Below are 12,102 nucleotides of genomic sequence, written 5' to 3' on the forward strand. Positions count from 1 at the left end.
AGCTACTCAGGAGGCTGAGATCTCAGGATTGAGGTTCGAAGACAGGCCAGGTAGAAAAGTCTGTGAGACTTTCATCTCCAATGAACCACCAAAAAGCTGAAAAGGGAGTTGTGGCTGGCTCAAGTGGTAGAGCACTAACCTTGAGTGAAAAAGCTCAGAGACATTGCCCAGGTAACCCTAAGTTCAAGCCCTAATACACACACACACACACACACACACACACACACACTCTCTCTCTCTCTCTCTCTCTCTCTCTCTCTCTCAGCATTGGGAGAGATGATCTTGAAAGCTTCTATATACTGGTAAAGATCTTATGAGCCTGCTAGGTCTCAAATTTGATATCATTTGTCCTTTTCCCAAAGATCTCAAACTGCAAAAACAAACTGGAACAAGAGAAGACTTTGGGGGTTGCAGGTATGGCTCAGTTGGTAGAGCACTAGCCAAAGAGCAAAAGCATCAGGTACTAAGTTCAAGTATGAGAGAGAGAGAGAGAGAGAGAGAGAGAGAGAGAGAGAGAGAGAGAGAGAGAGAGAGAGAGAGAGAGAGAGAGAGAGAGAGAGAGAGAGAGAGAGAGAGAGAGAGAGGAGAGAGAGGAGAGAGAGGGGGGAGAAGGGGAGAGAGGGAGGGAGGGAGGGAGAGAGAGAGAGAGAGAGAGAGAGAGAGAGAGAGAGAGAGAGAGAGAGAGAGAGAGAGAGAGAGAGAGAGAGAACCTTTGCCTGTTGTTTTACCCAGAGAAGAGAGAAGAGCCCTGGTTCTGTTTTCCCATATGAGAGAGTTCCAAGATGCCCACCCCCACACACCCCATACTTGAAAGAAGCCAGGTCAAAATATGTGCAAGTCAAATTTTCTTGATATTACTCTATCTTTCCCCAGGAAAGATGGTAGTAACACAATTCGGACACCTGTGGCCTCTTCCTTGTATGAAAAGCAAAAGCCAGCACAACTGCTAAACTGATAAGATTAATCTAAAGACCAAATTATGGTGTAATTTCCTATGCTCTAACTTTGTAGTTAATTTTTTAAAAAAAAAAGGTTTCATTTTTCTACTGGTATGATTTCATAGGAACATGTTACCTGTTTCTCTGAGGCATTTTTTTCTCCTGGAAGAGAGGCGCTGATTGGCCCCACCCCTGCCAAATGACTGACAATCTGGTGTAATGAAAATTTCCAATGTAAACTTATTTTCCCTCGGTTTCAGCAATTTTTAAATCTATATATAGAGATATCTCTGGTCAGAGTTGCATTGTTCGCGCCTCCTGATAAACGAATCGCCTCACATTTGTCACCGACGATAGAGATCTCTTGATGGGTCTCACCCCCCAGCTGACGGCCCCGCTCCTCTTCTGCCTGCTAGCATGTATGACCGCCAGCCCTGCTCACAGATGCGACAATGCCTTGCGAGAGATCATCAAAACCCTGAACACACTGTCAGGGAGAAAGGTGAGTAGTCTATCTGGCACCATCTCTCCCGATGATCAGATGTTAGCTGTGGGTCGTTGTAGGCCATGCAAACTGAACTGCTGAGAAAAAGATGGTACCTGTCCATGGGGGGGGGGGGTAGGATGGGGAGCGAAGTAAGGTTCTCTCCTGCCTACTTTCTTTTTTGGGAGGGGGAGATTGCAAGAAGTCTTCTTGAGGCTAGGGAGTGACACGCAGGATTGTCAAGGATTTATCTGTGGAGGTGGAAGTTCATTCTGTCTTTTATTCTTTCGTCCCTGCTTATGCCAAGACTCCGTGCACCGAACTGACTGTAGCGGACGTCTTTGACTTTGCTGGCCCCCAGGTAAGAAAGCCATCCTGTGGGCTGCTTGTGCGGATGAGGGACTTGAGAGAGGAGAGCATCCACAAGTGTGGAAACCAGAAACTTCTCTAATTAGAAAGCGGAGCAGCCCACATAAGGCAGTGGTGGGTTTTTTTTTGCACAATGAGAGTTTTTGAGTATGTTTTGGCATTTCTGGTTTCACTGAACTGAAAAGATGTGTGTGTGTGTGTGTGTATGTGTGTGTGTCTCTCTCTCTCTACACACACACACATATTTATATCTGTATTTGGCCAAGCTAACTCAGATCTGGTGAAGGAAAAGCACTTTGGAGTTTTAGCCAACCTTGGCATCATACCAAGAACACCAGAGGCCTGTTCAATGAGATGCTTTCTGTGGCCAGGGCATTTTGTAAAAACCAGATACTCTCACAAACACAGATTTTGAGATTACAGGCCCAGAGAGCTTTCACTTTGTCTAAGAGACTTCATATGGCAACACAAAATGGTATCATCAGAGCCTTCTTCTTCGACAGTCTGGTCACCAAAGAGGCTCTGGGATCTGGGGCCGGCTTGCCGCGAGTCCCCTCTGAACAGACCTGCCGCACACAGTGGGTTCATCCCATCCCTGCTTCTGCTTGGGCATCTAGCCTTTCTGCCTCCCTCCCTCTCTCTCACCCCCACCCCCCACCCCTCCATCTGCAGTGGGAGGACATAGATGTGACAACTGATAGTGCATTTTCTCCGACAAACACATGACTACAGCCCTATCGATAGCTCTGAGCGCTGCAGTTCCTGTTTTCATGGAAACACACAACTGAGAATGAAAACCCCAAAGCCTCGATTAACCAGGGGTTACTCCTAACTACCTGTTTTCTATAGGTACTAGATGGACAACTTGGGCAGGCTGTGAGGCCCGGGGGGAGGGAGGGCGCGTGGGTCCACAGCCAAGCACCCAGGCCACGAATGGGGTCCATCTTGCTTCAGACATTTATTTTTCACTATCTCATTTTGTTAAAGATTATTCCAGGACTCTAAGGCCAGATGAGTTTCTGAAGGACAATACATACACATACAACTTAACTCTGTGCGTGTGTGTGCGTGTGTGCGTGTGTGTGTGTGTGTGTGTGTGTGTGTGTGTGTGTGTGTGTAATTTCCAAGTCCTTCCATTTAGATGGCACCTACTGGGGTGTGCCCTGGCTCTGCAGAAGCCTTTACACTGCAGAGAAGATTCTAGCAAAGCTGAGGGAAGCCAGGGAGGTGCCCCGAGAGAGTCCTGAGGGTCTAGAAGGACAGACCTATGGTTTTCATTCTGACATTAACTGGCTATATGGCCTTTGGCAATTCTGAGACTCAGTTCTTTGAGGCTCAGTTTCCACATTTGAAGAGATGAAGGTGATTTGAAGGATGGCTGGAATCCATCTCATCATCATCATCATCATCATCATTATTAATTTTTGTTGGTCCTGAAGCTTGAATGCTCTACCACTTGAGCCACAGTGACACTTCCCGTGTTTTCTGAGTGGTTTATTGGAGATAAGAGTCTCATGGACTTTCCTGCCACGCAGGCTTCAAACTGCAATCTTCAGATCTCAGCTTCCTGAGTAGCTAGGATTATAGGTGTGAGCCATCTGTGCCATACTGTGCCTCTCCAGTTACAGTAAAGGCACAGACTGCAGCGAAGCAAGGATTCTGAAGGCCAGCCGTTGAAACTGTTAAGGTCGAAGCTGTCTTGACTGTAAGCCTGGGGCAACGCATTCATTTTGTGTGGTTACTAGAAGGCTCATTTCCTCTCACCTCTACCCAGGCTCTTCTCAGTTCTCCTTCACCTTCCTTACCACACAATACACAGGTCCTATACCAAATCCACACACTTTCCTTAGTGCTCACCTGTCACACAGGCCTGGCCCTTCACGGCTTCTAGTCCTCCTGGAATTAACCACCTCCTTTCTCCATTTTCTTTCCCGCTCACATTGCTGTTTGCTTAGCTGTTAGGATGTTTCTGAAAAGGAAAAGACTATTATTTCATAAACCCCACTAAAGTGTCATGTGGAAGTAAAAGGCACTGTTTCGGAAGGTGAGTTAACGTTCCAAGTCTAGTGTTGATTTTATTTCTTATGGGGAATAAGCCTTCCAGAATTTTCTGAGATGAGCAACAGTTGCTGGAAAGAATATATCTTGGACTTCACAGGCTACACTTGTCTGGCTGTTACTGAAACCAAGGTTGTTTGGGCAAGAGCAAAGTAGGAATGAGCAAGGACTTTTTCGGTGGAGTTATTTCCTATATACTATAGAGAGCTGAAGTTCATAGATATTAGAGAGCTCAACTAGTTTTGCCTGCTTGTGTTCATAGCACTGGCTGATTGGGTTTGGAGACAATGATAAACAATTACCAATAGGACTAAATGTTCATAGCTCTGATGGAAGCCAGTTGAGAACTGAGTTAAACGTCTACACAAGCCAAGTCTGGTGGCTCACACCTGTCATCCTAGCTACTCAGAAGGCTGAGATCTGAGGATTGTGGTTCAAAGCCACCCCGAGCAGGGAAGTCTGTGAGAATCTTATCTCCAATTAACCATCAGAAAACCAGAAATGGAGTTGTGGCTCACAGTGGTAAAGCAATAGCCTTGAGCTGAAGAGCTGAGGGATAGTGCCCAGAACCTGAGTTTAAGCCCCATAACCAAAAAAAAAAAAAAAAAAAAAGTCTACCGAAGCCACTATAGCACAAGAAACTTCCTAAGTGGCTACTTCCTTCCGTTTTGTTGAGAGGAACAGGTTTGCTTGTGGTATGGGCCCTAGATTGACTTTGAGTCATTTTCTGAGAAGTTATGAATGGCCAGGTTGACTGGGTTGTCAAAGTGCCTCTCTGAGCCTTGGCCAGACCTGCCTGCCCCCACCCCCCACTCCATAGAACATAAGAGCCCCACAAATAGGTGGACAACATCTGGCAAGAAGTCAGAAGGTAGGATAAAGTGTTATCCTTTGGCAGCAAAACCAATCAAATTAAAATTTTAAGGCCTTTGACTGAATCTACCTTTAGAAAGAGTTCCTTTAAGTTTTTCTATTTGATGCAGGCTCCAATGTTATCTTTGTTGCCTTTAGATAGTCCTTTGAAAAACTATCTTGAGCCAGGTGCTGGTTCCTCACACCAGTATTTGTAGCTACTTAGGGGGCTGAGATCTGAGGACTGCAGTTCAAAGCCAGCCGAGGTAGAAAAGTCAGTAAGACATTGATCTCCAATTAGCTAGCAAAAAGCTGGAAGTGGAGGTGCGCCAGCTTTAATGCAAAAGCTAAGGGAAAGTGCTAGGCCCCAAGTTCAATCCCCAGTACTAGCCCATGCACACACGTGTACACACATGCCCATGTGTGTGCACACATGTATCCTGACAGTCAAGGAGCAGGGGACAGATAAACTAGGGTGCAAATACAAAATGAGTTTTTAAATGCAGATTTCAATCAAATGTTCTTAGCGACTACTGAATGACCTAGTGTACATTAGTTAACAGAACAGTAACAACAGCAGATTCCTAGTTTGGAAAAAAAAAATGTCTTAGAACAGCCTGGGAAGCTAATTGCTGAAATATTAACTGTATGATATCTCTGGCTGGCAAGATAGGAAAATTCATTTTTGTTAAAAACAATACTTTGATAGTCAAGATAAAAAGTCAGTAATTGTAAGAACTTAAAATCTGCTTGGACGGTACCTCTTCTGGAGTTTTCCAGAATGCTCTCCACTGCACTGGCTCAGCAGGTCAGAGTGGGGTCTCTAACAAACTCCTGAGGAGCGACCCTGGACCACAGCAGCAAGGGCTGAGGTCAGGTTCCAGTGGAGGCTAGAGATAGCTTCTGAACCCCCTAGAAACAGAGCTCACGCTGAGACCCCTCTCCAGGTTCTAGGGATGTGGACAATGAGAGGCTAACCCAGTCCTGGATGGATGGAGACACAGCCCTCTCTCCTTGCTTGGGGCTGTCATCCTAGCTACTCAGAAGGCTGAGCTCTGAGGTTCACAGTTCAAAGTCAAGCCTGAGCAAAGAAGTCCATGAGACTCTTACCTCCAATTAATCTCCCAAAAGCCAGACATGAAGCTGTAGTTCAGGTGGTAGAACCCTAGCCTTAAGCATAAAAGCTCAGGGACAGTGCCCAGGCCCTGAGTTCAAGCCATAGGACCAGCCCGCGCGCGCACACACATACTCACACAAAAGTTTCCTTCGTGCACATTCACTCTTCTAAGTCTCAACATCCCCAGGAAGAGCCAAGTGCCCAGACTGCAAGCCTTCCAAGTTCTCAGTGTTTGCCACTATAAGCCAAAGGCCCCTTACAGAAGCTGAGGGCCTACTTCAATGGTGACCTCTCCCAGGAGCCTCCCTGCCCCAAACTGCTCACTTACCTCTCCACATATGGGAGAAATGTCTTCACTCCTCCCTTGGACCACAAACTTCTCCACAGCCACAGCTCTGTCACTGGGGTGGGCCACACGCCCAGTGCGGCCTGAGGAGAGAGTCCACTCATTCAGCAAACATGGCTGATCTTCAGGGCAAGCCAGTCACAGGCATAAGAGCAAATGCCTAAGAGCTGATTCAGGTGCCTTGTGTGGAAAGAACTCCGACGGCCACGGGCCGCAGACACAGATGATCTGAATCGGCTTCATTTGAGTTCTCTCTTCATCAAAACCCCCAAGGGAAAAAAGAACAACAGTTAAAAACAAACAAACAAAAACTGGGAGGACCCAAGAGACAAAGTGTGCTTGAGAGAGGTTGTTTATAGAGATTTGTGCCAAGTACTGCTGGCTCACACCTGTAATCCTAGCTACTGAGGAGTCTGAGTGAGATCTGAGGATGGCGGTTCCAATATAGCCTGGGTAGGAGAGGGAGGGGGAGAGGGAGAGGGAGGAGAAGAGAGAGAGGGAAGGAGGGAGACAGAGTTTTGTAACGAGCCAGGGCCTTGCTTTGAGGCCTGAGGATATGTGAAAACTGATTTACAGTTGGGCAAAGTCACCTTCTCTATTTGTCTTCCTGGAAAGAAGAAATCAGGAGGACAAAAAGAAATCTGCCATGTTGAAAATAAGAGCCGGCCATGGCGATCTGTGGTATTTCTCTTTATAGAACACATCTGAGATGGAAAACCTCTGCCGGGCTATGACTGTGCTTCAGCAGACCTACCAAAATGGCAGTGAGCTGACTCAGTGTCTGACCAGACGCAAAGAACACGACATTCTCCATCATCTGAGAAGACTCTACAGGGCGCTCTACAGCAGGGTCACGTTGGTAAGCTACACTGTTGCTGCTGCTCTGGTAGAAAGTAGCCTGGCTTCCAAGCCATCTTCCTTATGAGTTGTGGTGCTCTGATCAGCCACCTGCATTCAGCAAGTGTTTGTTGAGGCTCTTCAAGCACCAGGTTCTAGGCTGTTCTAGGCATCAAGGCTGCAGCATTAAAGATAAGCAGGCGATCCCCACCCTCAGGAAATGTTTGACTGGGGGACTTGGAAGACACAAGCCTTGGTAATACCATGTCTAGTAGTGATTATGCTTTGAAGAGCAACGTTAGGAGTTAGGAGCACAGGTCATGGGAGAGAGGATGATTTATGGGAGGGGGTGACATTTCTGAGCAGACACTGGGGTAAGGAAGCAAGGCCACACAACTAATGCACAGGAGGACTTGCCAGGCCAAGGTTCTTAGGAGGACATGACTTCCACCTGTTCAAGGGGAGGGAGGGGCGTGGTTGGAGGCGTGGCTCAGTTGGTAGAGCACTAGCCAATGAGCTAACTCAGCAGATACCGAGTTGGAGTCCTGGTCTCTGACCTAAAAGGAAAACGTGTGGCTGGATCAGAGGAAGCAAGGGAAGACTGGTGGATCGGTCCACATGAGCGCCTTTGGATTCTGCCCCCCAGGATGGTGGGAAAGATCTGCAGTACCGAGCAGGGCAGATGATGCTGTCATTTGTATGATTTCCAGTGATCACTCCAGGGCTGTGGGCCTGGCTGAAGTGGTAGAGCACCTGCCTAGCAAGCCTGGGGCCATGGCTCCAAATTCCAGTACTGTTAAAAACAAAACAAAAAACAATGCTGGTGTCAGTGGTTCACGCTACTCAGGAGGCTGAGATCTGAGGATGGGGGGGTCCAAAACCAGCCCAGGCAGAAAAGTCTATGAGATTCTTATCTCCAATCTGCCCACCCAAGACATCTGGAGGCAGAGATGTGGCCCAAGTGGAAGCATTAGCTAGCCTTGAGCAGAAGCAGCTAAGCAAGAGCAGGAAGCCCTAAGTTTAAGCCACAGTACTGGTGTGCATGTGCGCACACACACACAGTCAGACGGAGAAGATTCCTTAGGTAGATGCCACTTAAAGTATAAATGTTTAAGGTATAAGTGAACAGAGAATGGAGGAGATCTAAGAACTGAGCCCAAGGGAGAAGCTAGCAGAGAGTAGTTAACTGGTGAAGTGGGAGAAAATGGGAAAGAGTCTGGTGCCCAGAAGGCAAGTGAAGACACTCTTCTAAGGACAGAGTGACCGACTCTGTCACATGTCCTGCAAGGTCACCACGATGCAGACTTGGAATGGCCATGGGACTGGCATGGTGGAGGGTGGAGGGAAGAGGGGGTGTTTACTGCAGGCCAGGCAGCCATGCAGAGGCGAAGCACCTTCCTCTGAGTAGCCTCTAGCTGTGACATACCTCTCCAGAGACTGTGGCACTTCTGAAGGAAGACAGGTCCTGGTGGCAAAGTAATTCTGGAGGTGTAAGTAGCATGTACCAAAAGACAGGCAAATCTTAGCCGGCGCTGGTGGCTCACACCTGTCATCCTAGCTACTCTGGAGGCTGAGATCTGAGGATCACAGTTCAAAGCCAGCCCGGGCAGGAAAGTCCGTGAGACTCTTATCTCCAATAAACCATGAAAAAACCGGAAGTGGTGCTGTGGCTCAAATGGTAGAGCACTAGCCTTGAGCTGAAGAGCTGAGGGACAGTGCTCAGGCCCAGAGTTCAAGCCCACCCCACCCCCAAAAAGACAGGCAAATCTTGGAGCTGACTGATAGTCAAGCTAGACTGGAGGCCTTGGTCTGATTACTGTTCAACTGGCAAATGACAGCACTGGCTGGACCAAGCTGACAAACTTGGCTGGACAGATAGCAAGGGTAGAATGCTTACTGATCCAACTTAATGAAACGTGGGGTTCTTTTGTGTTCATTTGTTTGTTTTTAGAAACACTGTCCTGTGAATGACTCCACAAAGAGCACATGGAAACACTTTTTGGAAAACCTAAAAAGGCTGATGAAGAAGAAATATTTACAGTGTGGAAGCTCGACATTTTAATTTATGTGTTTTAAAAAGCTTTATTCTTTAGTATTTATATATTTATAACACATTATAAAATAAAATATATGTAACTCTAATCACAATGGCATTCAAAGAACTGGCTGTGTTTATTTTACAAGTGAAGTTACAGTTTGTAACTTTTAGGGATATTGGTTTAATTTACTAAGAGGTCATAAATGGCATGAGAACAAGATGGAAAGACGATTTTCTTCTTAAGGATTACCTGTCCTTCCCTCCCTCCCTCCCCAACCCCTTCTTTCTTTCTGCCAGTCCAGAGGCTTGAACTCAGGGCCTGGGCAATGTCCCTGAGCTTATTTTATTTTTATTGTAAAGATATTGTACAGAGGGGTTACAGTTACATGAGTACATTTCCTAGAGAGCATGTTACTCCCTCCCCTGAGCTTATTTTATTTTGTTCAATGCTAACACTCTACCGCGCCACTTCCAGCATTTTCTGTTTATGTGGAACCCAGGGCTTCATGCATGCTAGGCAAGCACTCTACCACTACGCCACATTCCCAGCCCAGATTACCTTTCCTTACTGAGGACATAATAGCAAAGATAATTAAAGAGTACAAGGCCTTATAAGATACAAATGCTAAGACACCTTACAGAGTGAGTCCATGAATCATATCATCACATATTTCTGAGCCAAAAAAACATCTGGGCTGGGGTTTGGCTCGGGAGACTGTTTTCTTGGCATGCACAAGGTCCTGGTGTTTGATCCCCAGGGATTGGGAAAAGGAAGAAAAAGGGAAGAGAAAAAGAAAGAGAATCAACTGTATGCTTCCCCTTCTTTCCCGTAGAAATGTTATACTGAATCTACAGAAAGAAAAAAAAAGAATCTTCACATGGCTCATGGTACTTGTCTCTACAGTGAACAATATTGAAAGTCGTAATAATGCAAATTCTCTTTGATTCTCCAATCTTGGGACTAACCAATCAAGTCATGGAGAACTTAACTATGACTGAAGAACAGACATTAAATGCTATTGATCTGACAAGATAAAAGATATAACTGAAAATGGTTGGAGGTCAGAGCAAGCAAAGAAGGAAGTAGGTAGGAGCCCGGTGCTGGTGGCTCACGCCTGTCATCCTACCTACTCAGGAGGCTGAGAGCTGAGGATCATAGTTCAGAACCAGCCTTCACAGGAAAGTCTGTGAGACTCTTATATCCAAAAAACTACTCAGAAAAAGCCAGAAGTAGTGCTCTGGCTCTAGTGGTAGAACAAAAAAGGTCAGGGACAGAGCCCAAGTCGAGAGAGAGGGGGGTGGGGAGGGAGGGGAAGGGAAAGGAAGGGAAAGGAAGGGAAGGGAGGGAAGGAAGAAAGAAAGGAAGTAAGCCAGTAGGGCACAAATATCCCATAATTTCACAGGGAAGGGAAACCTGATCAAAGCTGAGGCAAAAAGAACAAGAAAATCGGTGGCATAAGCCTATAATCCCAAGAGTTGGGAGGTTAGGATGGGAAGGTGGCTCAGTAGTAGAATGCTTACCTTGCATGCATGAAGCCCTGGGTTCGATTCCTCAGTACCACAAACAGAAAAAGCCAGAAGTGGCTCTGTGGCTTAAGTGGTAGAGCTCTAGCCTTGAGCAAAAAGAAGCTCAGGGACAGTGCCCAGGCCCAGAGTTCAAACCCCAGGTCTGGCAAAAAAAAAAAAAAAAGAAGAGTTAGGAGGCTAAGGCAGGAAGAATGCAAATTCTAAGCTATATACAAGAAAAACAAATACCTCGAGCCCCAAACTAAATAACCCAAGATAGCTTGGTATTTAAAACCCTGAAAGTACTAGAATTCAAAATAAGTTACTATGAAAAGGGTGCTGAAGGGAAGCCAGGTGTAATGGCACACACCTGTAATCCCAGCCACACAGGAGGATCGCTTAAGTGCATGAACTCCATGAGTTTGAGACCAGCCTGGGCAACACTGTAGACTCTGTCTCAAAGGACAAAGCAATCACACAATCACACACATACAAGCATGTGTGCACACATACACACACACACACACACACACACACACACAACCATCTGGAAGAGCTATTATAAATGAGGTAAAACTTCATTTTATAATGAGAAAATCAGGATATGTGTGTAAATATATACATGTATTTTTAAAATTTAAAGTTGGTATGTAAAACATAGCTGGTATAAGAGTGATCATGAGCTGACTTTTTTTTTTTTTTTTTTTTTTACCAGTCTTGGGGTTGAACTTAGGGCCTGGATACTATCCCTGAGCTTTTGCTCAAGGCTAGTACTCTACCACTCGAGCCTTGAGACTTTTGTAAATTAACCAGCAAAGAAAGCCAGAAGTGGCAGAAGTAGGAGAGCACTAGCATTGAGCCAAAAAAGCTCAGGGTAAGCACCCAGACCCTGAGTTCTAGCCCTAGGACTGGCACAAAAAAAGGAAGGAAAGAAGGAAGGAAGGAAGGAAGGAAGGAAGGATGGAAGGAAGAATGGAAGGAAGGAAGGAAGAGGGAGAGAGGAAGGGAAGGAGGGAGAGAAAAAGGCATAGCTACTTTGGCAGTTCCTCAAAAGGTAAATATAGTCATGATCCAGAAATTCCAATCCTGTACATACATGTCTCCACAAATGTTCATAGTAGTATTACTCATAAGAACAAACAAGTAGGACCCAATGTCCATCATCTAGGGAATGGATAAACTGATGTGGTCTATGCGGTACACCACATGGAATATTGACAGTAAAAAAAGAACTGAATTACTGATACATACCACAGGATGAATAGACTCTGTAAACATATGTTAAATGAACTAAGCCAGATACAGAAAGCCATATATGGTGTGACTCCACGGGTATGGAAAGATTCCATGAGTATTATAGGAAATACCAGAATAGGAAAATCTGTAGAGGCAAAAACAGAAAACCGGTTGCTAGGGGCTAGAGTGGTGGGCGGAAGAAGGGAGTTATGATAATGGCCATAGTTTCCTTGGGGGATGATAAAACAGTCTAAGACAGTGATGAAGATAGTGATGAAGGTTGCATGCATGATTCTATGAATAGGCAAAACAACCGCTGTA

The 12,102-nt window shown here is 45.9% G+C and overlaps 1 protein-coding gene across 1 annotated transcript; it reads left to right on the forward strand.

The window, feature by feature from the left end:
* The first annotated feature begins 1,365 nt into the window (after positions 1-1,365).
* On the forward strand, positions 1,366-9,063 carry LOC138808219 (interleukin-4-like). Its single transcript, XM_069994210.1, has 4 exons — positions 1,366-1,440; positions 1,730-1,783; positions 6,862-7,023; positions 8,953-9,063. Exons 3-4 carry the CDS (start codon positions 6,874-6,876, stop codon positions 9,061-9,063), a joined length of 261 nt encoding a protein of 86 aa, XP_069850311.1. The 5' UTR covers positions 1,366-1,440; positions 1,730-1,783; positions 6,862-6,873.
* The last annotated feature ends 3,039 nt before the right edge of the window (positions 9,064-12,102 follow it).

Source organism: Dipodomys merriami, unplaced genomic scaffold (assembly GCF_024711535.1).
Source record: "Dipodomys merriami isolate MVZ:Mamm:240054 unplaced genomic scaffold, mDipMer1.0.p SCAF_447, whole genome shotgun sequence".
Classification (NCBI taxonomy): Eukaryota; Metazoa; Chordata; class Mammalia; order Rodentia; family Heteromyidae; genus Dipodomys; species Dipodomys merriami.

Excerpts from the sequence above, each read along its gene's own strand:
- LOC138808219 (XM_069994210.1), top strand. The coding sequence starts at position 6,874 with ATGGAAAACCTCTGCCGGGCTATGACTGTGCTTCAGCAGACCTACCAA. Across the intron at positions 7,024-8,952 it reads TCTACAGCAGGGTCACGTTG|AAACACTGTCCTGTGAATGA; the intron begins GTAAGCTACACT and ends GTTTGTTTTTAG.